The sequence below is a fragment of the Chrysoperla carnea genome, chromosome 1, assembly GCF_905475395.1.
Source record: "Chrysoperla carnea chromosome 1, inChrCarn1.1, whole genome shotgun sequence".
Classification (NCBI taxonomy): Eukaryota; Metazoa; Arthropoda; class Insecta; order Neuroptera; family Chrysopidae; genus Chrysoperla; species Chrysoperla carnea.
Genome location: NC_058337.1, coordinates 30,484,900 through 30,505,333, shown reverse-complemented (window position 1 = coordinate 30,505,333; position 20,434 = coordinate 30,484,900). Strand labels below are relative to the sequence as shown.

General features: G+C 29.3%; 1 protein-coding gene across 1 annotated transcript in view; it reads left to right on the top strand.

The window, feature by feature from the left end:
* The window catches only part of LOC123292383 (proteoglycan Cow), a 519,906-nt gene that overhangs the window by 424,295 nt on the left and 75,177 nt on the right, over positions 1-20,434 (top strand). Inside the window, exon 6 of the mRNA XM_044873060.1 lies at positions 895-1,139. Coding sequence (XP_044728995.1) covers positions 895-1,139 — 245 coding nt within the window. The remainder of the gene's footprint in view (positions 1-894; positions 1,140-20,434) is intronic.

Below are 20,434 nucleotides of genomic sequence, written 5' to 3'. Positions count from 1 at the left end.
GGTTGTCTTATCGTCTATCTGAAATTGATATCAAACGTGCTCAGGACGTAAAATCATAAATGAGCAACATAGGTAAATTGAGTCTTGGGTTCGTAAGACCCATTTTATAAACCGTTAGGGATAGAATAAAAGTTTCAATATAAAAATTGTTCCTGTAATTTTAAGATTAGTTAAATTATTATGTTTACAAAGCAAGAGTATGCCGATCACTTTATTAACGGATATTCTGACGAGAATGTAAAAGCGTCAGTGCGGGAATATCGGCAGAGGTTTTCTGATAAAATAAATCATATAAACAAGTGTTCTTAAATGTGCATCGTCATTTGACAGGAAAAGGTAATTTTTCTAAAGCTAATGCAGAATGCCCAGCACAACAAGAATTTTTCAACGAAGAAGCTAACCTTTACATGGTCGAAAATAGTCTTTCTAGTAGTATACAAAGACAAATTTTTAATTAATAAAACATTAAACTACTTCATAAATATCTTAACTTTATTGCTTAAATTCAATATTGCACATAATTTCCTAACTATTGGGTTTTGGACAAAATTATATCAGGCACTTTCGACTTAAAACTGTCCCAATATCACACTGTTAAGCTATGCCAATCGAGTCACGGAACACTCTGTATATACTATGGGTTAATTTTGAATTGCTGTAGAATCATTTTCATAAAAAATATAATTTTAAATTTCGTCTACACGATTGCCTCAATAAAACATTGAGTTTCGGTTTTTAAGCTCATCTAATAAAATTTTTTATACTCTGATAGTTTGGTTTCGAACAAGCCATACAAATAATTTTCTAGAGAAATAGTGAACCGTCCTGTTAGTTTTGAACCCCTTGATTTATGATAGTTCTACACTGATCGATATTTTTTGCATTTGTTTCCAGATACTGATATTCATTTACGTAAAAAACAACGACAACAAGAACGTTTAACAAATTTTATGAATAAATATAAAGCAACATTGGATAAAAACAACAATGCCGGTAACAAAGTATCGCAACAATTACAAAACGATGCAAACACCAATAATAATAATATTTTGGATCGGGATCGATATACATTCACACCAGAAGATTTCAAATATGAAAATAAGCATTATAAATATATCAAATATACAAAATATAATAAGGTTAGTGGTTGTTGTTTATTAATAATTAACTAGCAAACTAAGATTAAAAGATTTAATATCACAGGGATTTTTACCTATTTGTCCAACGAAAAATCTAACTGATGATACATGCATGCATGTCTACATATATAATGATATCGTATTGGTCCACCAATGAATATGCAACAAACATTCCATTCACATCAGGTTTTTCATGGCACCCATATTTGACATGCATAGTAGCTAATATGATGCAATTGTACTTAAGGTAGTATGTCCATTATAATCAACTTCGAAAAACATGCTCATATATATTTATAATATATGAGCATGTTAACGTACTATATTTATAATAACAATCATGTTACTGTGCGTAATACTTAAGACATAATATATAGTGAATATATAGAGGGATGTTCCAGGAGTAACGGACACCCTTGTTGCTTCAGGTAGAAAATAAAATTCTAAAACAAAAAGTCCACAACCATTTTTTGAACCGATGCACGGATAATTAACTAATTAATTAAAATAGGGAGGCAATCAGAAGCGCGCTACAGCGGGAAGATAGTGGGAGGAAGGAATAAAGAAAGAAACTGCGAGAGTGAAACGTGAGAGTTTCAACGTTACGCTAGCGTGTACGTATGTATACATGTGCAAGTGTGTGAATTTGTAAAAAGGAACAGATATAAGGACATCGGATCAAAAAATGGAAAAGACTTTTCATTTTAGAATTTTCTTTTCTTCTACACCCTGTAATACACACATACTCAATACAGACATAACTGAATACTTATAAGTTGTTAATTTTTTGTTTATCTATTCAATAAAACGGACAAGAACTTAAAGAATCAAAAAATTCATCATAAATATATTAATAAGTTGTTTTTGAAAAAAATCTGTAGAAAAGACTTTAAGTTATAATGCAAAATGTGTTACTTTTAACCAATAGGTAGATTTTACTAATGCAAAAAGACAAACAGAATAAATTTTTAATTTAGCCATTCTCACGGAGACGTTTATCCATTACAACTTCCCAAAATATTATTATAATCTATAGAAAAGTAGTTTTACGGACATTCTACCTTAAAAAGGTTAATTACATCAAAAAAATTTCAAAACGGCATAACTTTTAATCTAAAACATATTTTTCCCTCAAAAACATGGTAAAAATATTTACTTCTCTATTGAAAACCATTACCGATTATATTTCCGAAAATTACGGCTAAAGATTAAAAAATTGAAAAATGAAACTGAAAAATTGCATACAAAACAATTGTATGCAATTTGATTTTATTTGAATTAATTATGTTGTGCTTTACTTTGTGAACTTGTGGAAAAAATACAGCTCTGTGTATATTTGCTTCAATTTTAATTGATTATTTCTTCAGATATTGTAAACTGTGGTATATTTTACTCAAGTTAATTAGTTAAATAATTTGACAAAATATTATTAACTCAGCTGGTAGGCAAGACAATTATTTATTTAAGAATTTTAATATTTTGATTAAATTAATATTTTAGTTAATTCTTACTTTCTCATTAATCAGAATTCCTCAAAAATCAGTTTTGTGATGTTTTTCACGATTTATGTGTCGCATTTTTTCGCCAAGAAAAAAATTTTACGATAAATGGCATTACGTCATTATCTTATCAGTTAACTATATCCATGAAGAATCATTTAGCTTGGTGATTTTATCTTCGGTAAAAATATAAAATATGTGTGTCTGCATAGGTAAATTGTGACATTATTTTTCCATAAACATTTGTTACTATAAAATCATTTTTACCTTTTGAGTGCATTCTTTTTATTTATTTTTATTTTATCAAGAAGTTTTATTGAATGTCTGGATAATCAACTTTTCAAGTAGATACCTACCGACATCTAAGAAGCCACACCAAGTAATAAGTGTAGTAGCTCTTAAAAACATAACTATGAGTAGCATAGTAGTTACTTGTGTAGATTCCACTTCACAATAATAATACAACACTATCCTAGACTTAAATAGATAAAACTTAATAAAATACACTGTTAAAAAATTTTATTTACAAACTTCTTGTTCAGTGTTGGAATACTACAAAAAAAGTACCCAAGTCAATTTACATTTCATTTTTACGAATACATATTACAAACGGCAAAGAAAATGGCAATAATTCTTAATATATAGTTTTACAAATTCACCAAGTCATTCAAAATATCTCTTTTTACCTTTTTTACTGAAATAAAAGTGCCATAATTTATAAGTGAAATACGTCATTTATAAGTCATTCTCACATATTCCCCATGTATGTATTCAATAAACTCAACCGATGGTGACTCAGTCAACTGATCCCGACATGTTATGTTGATTATTTTATTTTATGTATTTATACAGATATAATATTATGTATTTTTAGAGTGTTTTTATTTTATGTATGTAAATAGAATGTGAGACAACCTCATACCAGTCTTTAATATCTTATTGAACTGTGATTCCATAAAGTTATTTGATAAAGGGAAGTAGCTCCGAAATCATCCAACCGCAAAAACCAAACAATTATGACCCGCTTAAGAATTGGTCACAAATACATTACAAACAACCTAATATCACGCGAGGCTTGCAACAAGTGCTCAAAATGCAACGCCCAATTAACAGTACACCACATACTTGCTGACTATCTACTCAACATTGCTCCAATGGACTTATACAGTTGCCTGAGAAACAAAAAGAGCCTTCAGGAGGTGCTAAACACATTAAAGTTACTTAAAATCATGTCAAAAATATAATATAGTTTATAACAATATATAATGTAGTTTATAATATTGTTTGTAAGTCGCTCATGACCATGTTGTTTATGCGACTATTAAATAAACTAAAATAAATAAATAAAATTATTTACTCCTTATTAATATTATATTAATTTATTTTGTTAATTATCTCACAAAGGAGGCCTCAGATCCAAAATTGGTAAATAACTTTTTTCTTTGTCTTCATGAGCTTATTCTGTAGGCCCACGTTCTGCAGTTAATAACAGAACACCCTGTATAAAGTTTTGTATTGCATGCGCCCCATGGTTTTCGTTTCCAATCTTACAAGTATTTTAATAGCTATCTATTATTTTATACTTTTTAGTCCGATACAAAAACATGGTACATTAAAAAAAAATTTTTTACTAAATACTTTTTGCGAGATTACCTAACATAGAAATTCCTAACAGTGTATACCAGCTCTGAAAACTATTACTTTAAGCTGAGAATAGAACTAACTCTAAGTGTTATTTATTTATTTTTGTATTAACTAAAAACTACTGCTTTAAATTAAAATATTTAATATCTAATGTCAACAATAATTATATAAGTAAACATTTGTCATTTTTAAATAAAAGATTTGCTAACTACAAGCAAAATTATGAAATAAGATTATATAGTTCAATAAATCTATTAAAAATTTTCTACTACTTACGGTTTTTCTTTGCTTTCATTTCGATGAACTATTTTGTGTAAATAACGGGTGTTTTTTATTTTAGAAATGAAACTTAGAAATTAAACCCATAAAAATAATATCAATTGGTTCGTTGAAAAACAGTTGTAGCGTAATCTGGAAGTCGTTTCTTCGACCTTTTTATCGGACAAATAGGGAAATATACCTGCAAACTCTTGGCAAATATTGCATACCAATTAGGCTTGGTGTGTGTTTTATCGGCACATTTTCATCAGTCAGATAGACTCTTGCTAGAAACAATGTGTGTCATGTATGTTTTATGTATCCTACACACTATACGCTTCATTCGCGCCAGACACTTTGCCCTTAGGTCACAATTTACCACGAATGCCAAAAACTTTGCTTTCCAATGAATTTAATATCATTGCGATTCATATTATTTTAAACCCTTGAACCAAAAAACGTGGTATTATAAGTTTGGGATATGTGTGTCTGTCTGTCTATATGTCTGTTTGTGGCATCATAGCGCCTAAACGGACGAACCGATTTGATTGTTTTGTTTCGCTTGAAAGATAATGGAAAGTGTTCTTAGCTATATTCCAAATGCGAGGTTAGGATTCTGTACCCTGAACAACCAAAAAGTAAGCGATGATCCTCAAAATCGATTCAGTTTGGAAAAGGCTCTAAGGAAAAAGGTAATGTAATGGAGACTGTTCTTAGATATATTTCAAGTGCGAATTTAGGGTTCTGTACCCGAAAAATTTGTCGAGGTTTTTTTTTTTAATTTTGTAAATTTCACTTGTTATAAGATAAGTACCGTTAACATTTAGACTACATAATTTACACATGGCTTCAAAAATATCATTTTTCGTTTTACAAGACTCTTTGTACTACTCTATCAGGATTTTTTCATTTAGATCTTCCATATATGCGCTTCTTCTATATATATACTTCTCAAGTTATGATGGCGCAAGGCTTCACAGTTCCATTTTGTACATGTATATGGTATCCTAACAAAGTACAATGGTTATTACAAATTAAACTCGTAAGTGGAACAGAAAAAAATTACTGACAAAAAAATGTTGAATACAAATAAATGGATATTATTAAAATTACAAATAATTAATTCATAAAAGCTATATTTTAAAAATGTTAAATGAAACGTGTATTGAAATTTAATATTTCTATTGTTAAATATTTAATATTGGTAAAAAAAAATTACACAAACAGTTCAAATTAACTTAATTGAGTTTCAATAAACATTTGATGAAATAGGTATAAAAAAAACACATTCTACCGGGACGCGAGCCACAATCAGCTAACCGGGATACCATTATATTTCTACAAATGTGTCGTCAGTTCTATAGTACCATATCAATAAATTATTTAGGTAACATGTTTATTAAATTATTTTTGTTTTCAATAGTCAATTCGTACTTGATCATTATTACGAATGAACAAAATTGTTTTTGTTTTACTTAATTGGCATATAAGTTTATCTATTTAATAAATAATTAGTCGAATATGAAAAGAATTTTAGTTATTCTTCTTTAATTATTCGAGTAAAGTTAATTAACTATCAATATTCGAGTAGCTCGTTGGAATAGGGCGATAGTTTATTTTGAGAAACACGCTAATAAAAATAAAATGGATGTTTTGAGCGAATTTACTTTTTATAAAAATATCTTATGATAAATAAAATTTCTTATAATTTAAAGCATAAGCTATTTTTTTCGACACCAAAAAATTTATATTCAAAGTTTCGTACGTATTCTCAATACGTTTATATACACATTTCTTCAATAAGTTAAAATTAAACTCGTGGTAGAGATCGCTATCACTGGTAGAAAACCCGGTTAACGTACACTATATTCGTTCAAACCCACTATAGCCCACCAATTTAATGTAGTGTTGAGCCAAAGCAAAAAGCTTCTTTTTTTAAATAAGCACATTTACGATTGCGACATTGATTCACAGTTGACGTATAACTACATTTTTGGAATGCCTGGCCACCAAATAGTGACTAACTTGCCACAGTCCCCCTCAAAGAAATAAGACTTTCTGAAATTTCGCCACCATAGTTTGTATCTGAGTGCTTGCAACTCCTGCCGTGAAATCCAATTTTCACGACAACAGTCTTCCATTCAACTACACTTTTTCATCGCACTTTTTTGCATAAGGGCAATCAAACTGTGAGATATCTCAAAAATACTATTGCTTACCAACACCATATTGACATTGTGTGGGATTCAACGTCAGTTGAAACTAAATTTAAATGACTAGACTAGGCAAATAGTTAAACGTTATTGATTCAAGTGTATATCCTAGCTGCTTGATAGAATGTCTGAATATATTTCAGACCGCTAAATGAACGGAGCCGCTTAATAAAAAGGCTAGGCTTTTAATTGAACGGCTAATTAAGCAAGTTGGTTGCAACATGCACGTTGCAAATTTATTTTGTACTTGCAAAAATAGCACTGCAAATAATGCGCTGAAATGATTATTTTTTTCAAAAATGTTTATTTACACGTCACTGCTCGTAACACTTAATCAAAAAGTATTTATATTTACTTTAATATATTTATTTGTACAATATTAATTATGACATGAAAACATCAAAATTATTTACGTTTGTCATTAACTACTAAAATGAATATAATAATAATTTATTGTAATTAATAATTGTTTTCAAAGATGAATTTATGGGTGCTGATAATGAATGAATAAATACAACATTTTATTACTTATTTACCATGACTAACTTGTCTCATTTATATATATTTTGACATTTTGTTTACGTAAGAAGGAAATAAATAAGTCTTAGACGCATGCATAGATACAAACATATAACATAATATATTATACATTTAAACAATATGACAAAATATATTTTAATAAATACAAAAGTTAATTATTGACAATTTGTCATTTTAAAATGTTATTTACATGCTAATTACTCTCAATTTATCGTCCTTTTTTTGTTTTAGACGTTATTTTAAAATTGGTGTTCTACGGGCTCGTACAAACGACATGTACCATCTCCTAAAATGATTGTAAAAGTGTGAGCTAAATATTGCGCATAAAATCAAACCTTTTCTCTTGTCAGATGTAGGATTCTAAAATTTTTTCCATGAAATTGAGATTTAAATAAATAAAGTACAAAAACTAAAACCCCGACTTCTACAAAATCATGCTCTAAAAAATATAAAACAAGGTTTGAAAGAATTTACAAAAAAAAATTCGAACAAAGTTTGATGAAATTTACAAAAATCATTTCTAACAAAGTGTGGTTTAATTTAAAAGAAAATATTTTCATCTAAATTGTTATGATAAGTAAAATTGTAATTACTGTCGGGGGACCGTTCTGTAGAAAATTTTTTAATCCTGGAGGTTGCCCCGACAGTAATTACAATTTTACTTATCATGACAATTCAGATTAATTCTTGGGAATTATTCTCATTCATATTGGAGCACTTGGAACACTTGATATATCATATAACAAAAATACGGAATTCTAAACTCACAATTGACCGGTATTTTATTATATAACATTTTGTTCTTTTCTTAAGTGTATGTATAGACCCGGTTAAATACGTTATTGAGCATGAATAATTTTCGGACGGAAATTTTTTGCGGAATCCCGTTTAAAAAATGATTTTGAACATAAAAATACAGATGGCCAGTGGGTAACGCGGTAGGATATTTTTTTAACAAATAAATAATGTTGACCGAATCGCTTCGATCATATAATTGAGGTCAAAATTAACAAAAAATGTTCTTTCTTTAAACGCTCCAATTTTCGAGTTAGAAATTCATTAAATTTGAAGAAACGAGATTTTTACAATTTTCATCCCCCCAAAAAGTCTATGAAGTCAGCTTTTTAATATGCATAAAATTTTTGTTTGTAGTGGCCTTTGCATTTTATTGCATTTTAAGTGATTGATTTTTAATTGTTAAGAGAGTGCGCGAATAACCATCCTAAATTAACAATTTTCTGTTGTATACATGGGAAGAAGATGGGATTTTCCCCAATTGACTCAAAATAAAGTTAAATTCACTAAAAAGTTCGAAAAATTTCATTTTCCGCAACTCTAATCAATTCACTTTATTTCGAACTCTTGTTAATTTGACATTATTTCGATTCGAATCGTGAAGCTTAACCGAAATTAAATTTATACAAATTCAGTTTTATAAATTTAATTCAGTTTTATTTTTTAAAAGTTAATTATTATCTTGCTTTTCTAGACCACATTCTAATCTTCATTTTCTAGACTACATTATAAAATTTACCCAGAACATAAAAAAGTGATAAACATATAATTTGAAAATTTTTTTTTAATCGGATTATATGCCTGATTTTTTTCCCATAAAAAATAAACAAGCATGCTTCTATTCTATTGAAATGACATTTATTATATACAGGCCTCGTATCTACTCGTATAAAAAAAAAAGTATCCCAAACAAAACAAAAAATAAACTCATACAAAATACACACATTTTAGATAAACATAAGGATTATAGCAAAGTGAAATTTTAACACTCATAGAGTATCATCTTATATGATGAGGAGAGATATAACACAACAAAAACCTACAGTGGAGTCGAATATAGTTAGAAATTTTAGTAACAATGTAGTAAAGATTGATAAAGAATTAGGTTGGTTGGGTTAGAGAGTGTGTATAAGAATCACATGGGGATTACTATAAAACATTGGTGAACGACTAAAAACACTCTATTGTAGAATATGATTCAGTGTTATATAAAATCTGAATATAAGACACTCACACGACCTCTATATGCTATGAGGTTTATTCTGTAAATCAAAGTGTTATAGACCGGCCCAAAGTCCAAAAAATTGGGTGAGATTCTGATCTACACGGTAACAAATGCATGGCATTTAGTACAATGCTGGAATAATGGTACACATTGTCAAAAAGTATCTGATAATTCTATATATAATATTTCCATATAAAATCCATAAACATGGCGTTATTTACAATAATGAATGGTATAAAAACTTTGGCGCAACTTACATAAGTAAATAGTAAGTTCAACGCGACAATATGGTCTTGAGTATCATAGTATATTTCAGTTGTCGCAATGCTATTTGCTTTTCCCTCAATGATTTTATCAAAACGCATTATTGAACTACGATCCTATTCATTGTAGGTGTAAACGCTATGTTTGTCGTCACACTGCTCGCCACTTTATTATTCATAACATATTTTGTCATTTGAATAAATATTGCTGGTATGCCAGTAGTAGCATCAATGACATTGCTATTATAGTACTATTCAACCGTCTTGTGGATATTACCAGCCAGTATGGGCCTGACATCGGCTCATGGCCTTAACTGTTGCTCATGTTCCGATACATTTAACGGTAAAATCATCTATGTTTAAAATTTTAAAGCAAGTTAAAATCATACATATTGAGTTCACGTCTATAATTACATAGTGATATCGGCAAAACTTTCTTATCGTGTAGATGCAAATCACATCAATTAAAATTCCTTTAAAATGAATTTCTAACAAACTCCGTTAAAAATATAGCGATGTAACGTTTTTTTTTTTTTTTTTTGAATTCGTAATTCGTATTTTATATTTCCAAAAACCAATCGTTTACATCGAAAACGTTCTACACTTTATTGCGTCTTGAATGACATCACGTCTTGCCAAACAATCGTTTTTGTGTATTAATATTGTGAGTAAATCATTTTGTGTATGACAATAAATCAAGTACCTGATTCGTTCTGTCAAAATGTAAACAGCATTAATAGTGATAGCATGGCGTGACACAACACTTTCTGATTGGTGTTTGCTGTCACGTGACTGAATGCGTAATTTCACTGAAGTTATTTTCTAAAAATATTAAAAATCTTTATTTTTTATAAGAAATAATTTTGTTATCTACATATCATGATTAATCATTAGAAACTGTTATCCACCCGGTTTATTTTTAATGGACAAAAGCCTACCTACTAAAGAAAAGTCTACTTGTAGGAAAGAATTCCTGTTCCTTTTAAATTCTTTTTCAAATTAAAAGTAAAGTGAGTAGCCCATCCACTGTTTATTAGGAACTTTCTGTTTTGTGGTATAAATGGCGATCAATATTAGAGGAAAAAATTAAGGAAAAAAATATTTTGGGGAAAATGTCAATCAGAATTATCGAATTAAACTAAAAAAATGCATTTTGAAGAAGTCCCACACTTGATGAAGATTGCGCCTGAAGCAGAATCCCGGCACATTTTTTGAGCTAGAGGCTATCCAATTAGGTTGACAATCTGACTTACCACAATGCATATGAAGCGAAAGTGAAAATCCTTACTGACAATTAAGTAGAGAATGAATTCTGAACTTTTGCACACGTGTTTTTCAAGGAAAATTAAGAGCTAGTTTCTTCTTTGTGTGACCTTTCAGTAAAAGTCAATGTAAGCCAGATGACAATATTCACAAAAATGTCCTTCTTCTACCAAAATTGTAGCACCCTGTATTTAAAAAAGGGACCTTTCCCAGCTCTAATTATATTGAGAAATTGTCATTATTTTAACGTTGTCTACCATTCGATGAAATCCTGATGTTATAACTTTGATCGCCTGTGTATTAGTAACATAAAAAACGGAATTGGTCATATTGATGAGTCTTGATTCAGTAGTTTGTCCATAACAGCTTAGAATTCTACTTAGAATTTACTGTCTCTTAAGCTGCCACTTAGAATATTCGCAGTTTTTAGCAATACCATATGTGGAGGTAACGAGTACATAATACACTAAAAGAGAGATTTCATAATAAAACAATGTTCTTTTGAGAATTTTCCACCAACATAGTTGGCCACATACACATCAACCAATGTGAATGAAAGAAGAATTGAAAGTGTACTGTCATGTTTCCCAAACAAAGCAAAATACAGCAACAACAATAACACAATAGGTACAGCTTTAAAATGTCCATCTCTCAAACAGGGTTGTTTTTTTTTTAAATAATATAAAACAACCTTTATTTTGACTACTCTCTGTTTTTAAAGTAGCGTACGCTTCTTTCTCAAACACCCTTTTGTCTATCCATTTTCATTTGGATATGGTAGTGTATATTTTTTTCACAGAGTAATTTAAAATAAAATAATAATATCACTTCATTTTTAAATTTGACAGATATATGTTTACATAACCTATAAATTGAAAGGAATTCATTTTGTTTTGAATGTATTTTTTGTTGATGGTGGGGAAAGAATTGACGCCTACGAATAGATGATATTAAACTTTTGAAAACTTGTAAAGTAAGATAAATCACACATATATTACTAAAGCTATAGGATAGCTACTGGTAGTAACTTTACAATAATTGTGTATAGGATTCGATCGAGGTACAGGACCACTTAAAACTACACATTACGAAATATAAATATTCGAATAGTAGTCATTTAATACGATAAAAGCTTACATACCCACCGTATTTTCACACGGTTAGTATACTTTCGTTGCGTTAAGGTATGACTTAAGGACCTCGAAAGTGCAAATGTGAAATCAGTCTCGCTTGTCTTGACTGGTCTTGTCTCGGCTCGCTCAATTTTCAGTTATTTTTTTACTACGAGTCAAGGAAAGCGAAAAATAAACGCGGGCACACTGAGTGCATTCTCGTCTACGCTTGCCATTAAATGACTATTTAAGCAATTTTATTTGTTAGATTATGACATTTATGATGTAAACCAAGGTAAACTCAAGAGTTTACACAGCTCTGTGTTCTTCTGACATCAGGATAGGCATTATATATTCAGAGATAAAAAAGGCGCTTCGAATGCTTGCTAAAGGCTACAACCATAGCTCATATATATGGGTTTGATTTTCATTTAGTACCAATGATCTTCGTTTCGGGCTTACATTAATTAATGAGCATTAATTGAGCTTAGCCAAAATTTTGGTGTAGGTGTTCATAAATTCACCTAAAGAGTCCATTACCGGATGTCTGCACCATAAATTAAAACGAAGATATATCAAACTGAATTTTTTATAGCGCGCTCAGGACATAAAAAGTGAGACTGAATTGGTAAATGAGAAACATTGGTCTTGGATGCGTAGATCCCATCTTGTAAAACTTTACAGATAGAACAAAAGTTTCAATGTAGAAAATGGCAACTTTTTAAAAATAAGCCTGTATAATGGTAATGTGTATGTTTTTGAGATGTTGAGTAGCATTTGAATTGAGTCATCATTTATTCACATTATTATAGTATCGCGAATGAGCTATTGTTATTATGTCGATATTGTGTGTGTACACTGGGAATATACTATATGTACATATACGTACGTATAGCTACTAACTCTAGCTTGAGCTATTTAACGTAGTGTGATGTTCTACTTTTATATCTCTCCTAATAATAATATAAGTACGAGGTACCTACTCTTACCCAGCTGGAGTATTATGTTATATAAATCGATTTTATTCGCGCTCGCCACCTAGTTTTATTTTCCAAGGCTAAATGTAGGTAATAAGTAACTGAAATTTATAATATCTACATATTATATGTACAAGGAACGAAGACAAATATGTGACTTTGAAAACGCTTTACAGAAAATTGTATTGCGTTCTTAGGTTAATATTTAAAATTAAGCAAATTTTATTTTAAGGTAGTCGATTATGTTTTCCATTCGTATTGAACGTTTTTTTTTCCTATCAGTCCTAGATTCTTTTCCTATCTTGATCTAAATACAGCATAATCTGATATGATCATATAGATAACAGTTAAACATAAGACGATGGTATAGAATAGATAATAACTTTGGAGTAATAACTTAAAAACTCTTGTTATGGCTAGCTTTAATTAGCTCTAATGATGATTTAACTCTTCAATTTTCATTCCCCCTCCCGTTTTATGAGGGAGTGACACTGGCATTAGATCGAATAAATATTTAGAATTTACGCTGAGGTGTGAATTTTAGGAAGTGGTTTAAAGCCCATTAGCAATGTTTCAGCATGTGGTGAGTAACTTCAAGGCTCATCTGCAAAAATATATACGCCGTAGCGGACGTCTCGTCGTTCTATTAGATTTAACACTTACAAAGAATAAATCAACATTTACCAAATTAACTGAAATTATTTAAAAACAAATGAAATTGATTGAGTTAATGGTTAAAATACCCTGTATTGAAAGTGTTGAATATCAGTGCTTGTATTATTTTTTTATAAATTAAGAGAGCTTAAAAACCAACATAATTATTTATTTAGTTTTCAAAAGCATTAATTACGTAGGAATTATTTTTTCGATGAAAAAATTCTCCACATCGACTTAGGAGCTTATTTATTACGGGATAGAAAGTAACGGTTCAAGGAATTTTTAACGTGGCATATCCTAGAATATGTTTATCCAAATTAAACAACAATTTTAAAAGTTTCACTGGTTTTATTGTACCGTTTTTCTTTATTCATGACGAAACCGAAAATTTTATAATTATAAAAATTGTTAATTGTAAAAATTGCTATTTTGTGGATTATGTATCTTATATATCTACAACTTTTGTATTGTGGATTTAATAAAGATTAGGCTTTGAAATGAACAAGGCAATTCTAAAGAAATTATGAGACAATGGTTTGTTAGTTGTTTATTTAAAACAAAAAAATTAAACTACGAAATAACGTTGAAAAATGATTAATATTTACAATTAGAAATGAAATTTCAATTTTTTCTTTTATTTGAATAATAAATAGAATATATTCGAATTTTTTATTATAGTGTAGTGTGCAAATGAATTCTCTCATTTGTTTCGAATTTGTTACGAAATAAAATTCTTCAATATTTATTATAACGATATTTAAGCCTTATTACCTCCAAAGTAAAGGGAAGTTCATGTAATCGGTCCGAAAATCGAAATCGTAATTCTCAACATATCTTTATGCTTTTTGGTCCCGAGAATATATTCACTTTTAGATGCAAATCTGCGTGTACGCCTTTGTGTTTGTGTGTTCGAGGACTTGCACTTAGGGTTTGGCATGCTGGAAATTTTTTTATTAATATTAAGAAACTTAAAATTTTTATAAAAGTAAAGTTGTAGAAAATCACTTAAACAATATTTTAACCCCTGATAATTTTTTTCAGTAAAACTTCATGTTACAGAAACAGTTACAAAAATTAATTTTATGAATTTTTAAAATTTTAAGTGCCGTCTTTTGTTCTCTTACATAGGCAGCGTTCTTTGTTACAAAAAAATTATATTATATCTTCTAGAAAGTTATATTTTCATCAACCAGGAAGTTGAACATAAGGGTCGCACTGAGGCGAACAGTTTGTTGACTATTAGTTTTTAATTTCAATCATCCCAATTTTTAGAACGTAGATAGGTTTTATTTGGAGAAGTTCACAATTTGAAAATGAACAACGGAATATCAGTAAACAAAAATTTTTTATTTACAATTAAAATGAAAGTTTTTTGCAAGCTTTTTTTATTTGAATAATAGAACAAAATATATTCGAATGTTTTATTATAGTCTTCTCAACCAGTTCAAATTGATGAAATATAGAGATAACTGTAGTAAAAATACGCTCGTTTTATTCGGACTGATGTCTAGAAAAATGTGCTGGAAGTGTTTTAGCACATAAAAAATTACAAAAGGTGAAAAAAAAGTTATTTCGCCAATATTTCATAAAATATAAGGTAGTGCGAGCGCCAAAGCAAGTTGAGACTTGTAGTTGAAATTATTTGTACCTTATTTTCAACTTTGATGATGAATTTTGCTATAACTTCAACCCCCTACCCCCGCTTAAATTTTCAGAATTGATTTAGACTTAGTCCAACTTCATATAAAAATAAATAAATCATTTTATCCATAAGTGCCCTGGCGTTCGTACGTCCTTAAATATTAATATTTATTGAAAAAATATTTCTATGTACAGGGTGGGTCATTTTAATCTATAATGATTAATAGCTCGTTTTCTACTTAAAAATAAAAAAATAACTTAACAAAAGTTTAAGGGTTTTATGGGGGACATTGTTTTTACACCTGATTGTACCTTCGGCTTTCCTTAATAGTCAATTTAGATTCTGAGTGGAAGAGATAGAATAACATGTGAAATTAGAAAGTTGATCTTCATTAAAAAAAAACTAAACATTTTGTCGAAAATCGTCAGCTTTCGGAGGAAATGCTTAAAAATATGTCATTATGGCTTTTAATCGAAAGAAATCATGCTAATTATGGAAAAAGGCCTCAGCCACAAGTTATCAAGGGGACATTCGCCTGTGTCCATGATTTTGACCTACAATTATCAATAACCTTTAAGCGTATTTTATTTCAATTAAATGCAATAATGACATATTTTTAAGTCCTATTTCCTCCGAAAGCTAACTTTTTTCAAAGAAATGTTTTAAACAAAAAATGTTTTTTTTTTTTTAGGATCAACTTTCTAATTTAAAGTATTGTTCTATCTCTTACCGTTTAAAATCTAAATTGTCTATTGAAGCAATCCGAAGAACTAGGTCCGATCTGATGTCGGAACATAATGTCCCCCATCAAACTCTACACTTTTTGTTTATGTTATTTTTTGATTGGTTCACTCCAAAACAAGCTATTAACTATTATAGATTAAAATGACCTACCCTGTATACTTCTTAAAAGCGTATAAGTAGTAAAATTTAAATAGAATGAGTAGCAAGTAATGAATGCATGGTTAATTTTCTTGTATGTTTTTCAATAAGAAAAACCAGTTTTTGTGTCCGTAGGGCCGTATACAAAGCTCGTTATGAAAAAAATAACCCTCAAAGAAAGAATACTGAATTTTTGATAAACTATTGGATACAATAATTAAATTATACATATAATTACAAACGTACATTATACTTATAACTGAAACAAGTGAAAACAAACAATTGACTGAGTCAATTGTTGAAATACCATGCATAGTCAGTGTTGATTTCTATATCACATTACACATACAAACTTGTGACACATACATAACTGATAATCAAGTATAGTACATATTATAAAATTTCCACCTAATTGACGCCCTCACGGGTAAACAGTCCTGTTTACGAAAAAATGTTTCAAACAAAAGTTGTTAAATTTTTGATAAGGAACATTTTTTACGATTAAACTTTTGTTCTATCTCTAACGGTTTACAAGATGGGTCCTACGGACCCAAGACCCAGTTGACCTATGATGTTCATTTACGAACTTGACCTCACTTTTTACGTCTTGAGTACGCTGTAAAAATTTCAGCTCGATATGTTTTTTTCTTTTTTGAGTTATCGTGTCCACAGACGGACGGACAGACAACCGGAAATGGACTAATTAGGTGATTTTATGAACACCTATGACAAAATTTTGTTCCTAGCATCATTATTTTTAAGCGTTACAAACTTGGGACTAAACTTAATATACTATGTATATTTCATATATACATGGTATAATAGGAAAACAACGTTCAGTTCTAAAATCTATTGATTTTACTTCATTTTTTTGGAATGGTATACATTAATATTTATTTTAATGATTTATTTATTTTGTTTGAATTTTTCAATATTTTTATTTATACTATCAAAATTATTAATAATTGATACAAATAAAAGAAAATTATCAAATATTTAAATAAAAAGTTAAACAATTATATTAATATTATTTAATCAATCCATCGTAAAGTGTGTATAAATAATATAAAAAAAGTTTATATAAAAAATTTTTGATTTTTGTATTTATTCAAATAAAAATTCTACAAAAATGAATAAATAAATAAAAAAATTCACATAAAAAATAGTAGAGAATTAAACACAAATGGAATGTTGCCAAATTATCTGATGCATACCATTGTATATAATAGGTAGTATGTACTACGGTAATACGGGAACAACGAGCGAACGCTGTTTTGCTAACTTGAGTACAGTACTTGTTTGTTATACATATTTGTATAAAGGAAAGGTTCAAAAAATTTTACCACTGTAATATAATACAAACTCTTAGAAACCAAACCGGATTCGAAATTCATTCATTCAACTCATCAGAAATTTGTACTACAAACTACAGAGAAATTTTTTATAGGTTCAATATCACGTACAGAATGTAAATGCTCTATATTCTTACAAAAAAAAAAGGGCAGAAGTGTCACGAAAAAATAAAAAAAAGCGTTTCGGCCTATATCTCCGTAATCGTGAACTTTCGACCAAAAAAATATTGATTGTAGATAAAATCATTTTTGTTCAATAATAATTTGTATCACTTACTGTTTATGACTTATAAAACTATTACGATGTACTTATTGACTTTTTGACCGATCTCTTCTAATAATTAACAATAAAATGCTAATAGCCTAACTTTTAATTAAAAATTTTTTTTTAATTATATTTTTTAAGTTATTTCGAAGTTGTTAGGTCGAAGTGAGAATATATCAACTGCAGGCAGTTTAAAAGACGGCTCCAAATATGCCGTTCATTTTATAAAACCTTCATAAATTTCTCTGTTGGAAATGCAATTTTACAGATTAACCCATTTTATGGCTCAAGCTTAATTGCTGGAAAATCCCATAGAGACTAGCATACTGTGATGGAGAAAGGACCAATGAACTGTATATCATGATTGAAAAAGAAATTTTTCAATCAAAATTTATGAGTTTGCTAAGCTTATATATCTACATTAAAACTGAGCTAATCTCATTGTCTGAACGCAAGTCTAAGTGTTAGCAGAAGAGAAAATCCTATTTTTATCATATAAACGCTCATTATATGAATTAATATTGTCAATTTGTTAATTATAGAATATTAAATATCCATTTATTCATTCTTTACATTAATTTCGATCATCATTTTAAGCTATACTGCGCGGTTTATTTCTATGCCTTCCATCCTCTGGTGTTTTATCCCGCCATACAAAAATTCATTATAAAATATAATGATTTTTATCATATTACCGCTTCCAAAAACCTTTACTAATAAACCTTTGTAAGTTCCAACACAGTTGGGAAAATTTTTAACCATAGGATGCAATGACAGGGAATGAAATTCACAGGCAACATGCAATCTGAATTGGCGTCAGCTATTATCAGCTAATATAGTTTTGATATAAGTTTCAGTACGCTAATTTTATGAACCACATTTCAAAAATTTACAACATGGAATCCATATGCAATGTTATATAATATAATATTGCCTGCATATTTTCGTTTGACGTTTTTGTTATTATTATAGTAAACTGTATAGGATACATACATACATACATACATATATACATACTTACATACATACTCGCATACACATTTATTTATACATAATATATTATATTCACTATGAAAATATATTGTTATTTAGTTATTATTTCATATTATGTACATAACGAAACATTTTATATATAAAAATAACATTTATTCATAAACAATACAAGTATTTATTATTCATAATAATAATAATAACAATAACAAAAATAAACTATGTAGGTACAACTAACTTTACAAATATAAATAATAGATACTCGCGCACAAAGAAATGACTTATGTATTAGCAGAAGTCGACAATCAGCGGCTCCTATCAGGCACTTACTACTTACCAAAAAATAAGGTGACATTGTATTTATTTTGAAAATTATTTATTTATTCTTCCAAATCAATTCCATACCCTTCAAAGTAATCCAATTTTCGAATTTCGAATTTTCCAATCATCGAAACACTGGTTGTAATCACTTTTCGGGATTGCCTTCAGTTCCGTCTTCGCTGAGGCTTGAATCCTCTCTATCGTATCAAAACGGTGTCCCAGGAGCGGTCTTTTGAGCTTGCTGAACAGCCAGAAGTCGCACGGCGCCAGATCAGGTGAATACGGTGGTTGCGGAACGATATGAGTTTTTGACGAAATTATCACTTATTATGATTGCAGTATGGGATGGTGCATTATCGTGGTGTAAAAACCATGAATTGTCTTTCCCCAATTCCGGCCTTTTTAGGCGGATAGCGCTACGCAAACGACGCATAACGTTCAAATAATATACTTTGTTGACTGTTTGGCGGGGCGGAAGGAATTCATAATGCACAACAAACGCGCGCAGTTTAAATTCAAATGTCACCTTATTTATTGGACACAGTATTATATTAAGTTAGTAATTAGAAAATCCGAGTGCCTTGTGAATGTACACATATTTCAAAGCCTACTGATGAAAGACGTCTCCGTAATTTTTTTAATATTTCTATACTTCTCTAGTTTCCGAGAAATCACATGATGATTTCTTGGTTACCTACTGGTGTATTTTAATAAAAGGATGTATCTACAACAAAGGTTTTTTTTTCAAAAGTCTTTTTATTTTTCTCAACAGGTTTTTATTATGCACAAATACAATTTTATAGTGTTAGTAATAAAGTTTATAAAGTTTATTAGTTATTACCCAGTACTGAAGTACGTTAAGCTTAGCGCTCCATCTTTTGCGCCCTCTAATGCGAAAATGGTTCATCATACAAAAAAAATTTCAGACCAAATTTGTAGAAAATTGTATTACTCTACAATTTTGATGGAAATGTTAATACGAAGTCAAACGAAACGAGATATTCACAAAAAACTAATTTTTCGCGACCTTTGACCTTAGATATCTAAGGACGCGCACGCTTTATTCTGTTAGATTCCGAAAAAAAACTCTAAGATGATTGGAGTAATAATATATTAGGATATATTACTATATATTTTCTTTAAATAATTCATTTTAACGTATTTAAAATATATTTAAAAAATCATACCAATATTGTTGCTTTTACTAAAGCATTAATGAGCTTAAGCGAATTTGAGTCCATTATGATTACAAATATGTTTAATTATGATATCGGTTTCTTTGTCAAAGAGTATATTTTGTAGGTATACAATATAGGTATTATTATTTGAAATATTATTCTATTTTGTGATTTTTGTAGCTATGGAGTTGCTGACAATCAATGTTAAATAATTCAATC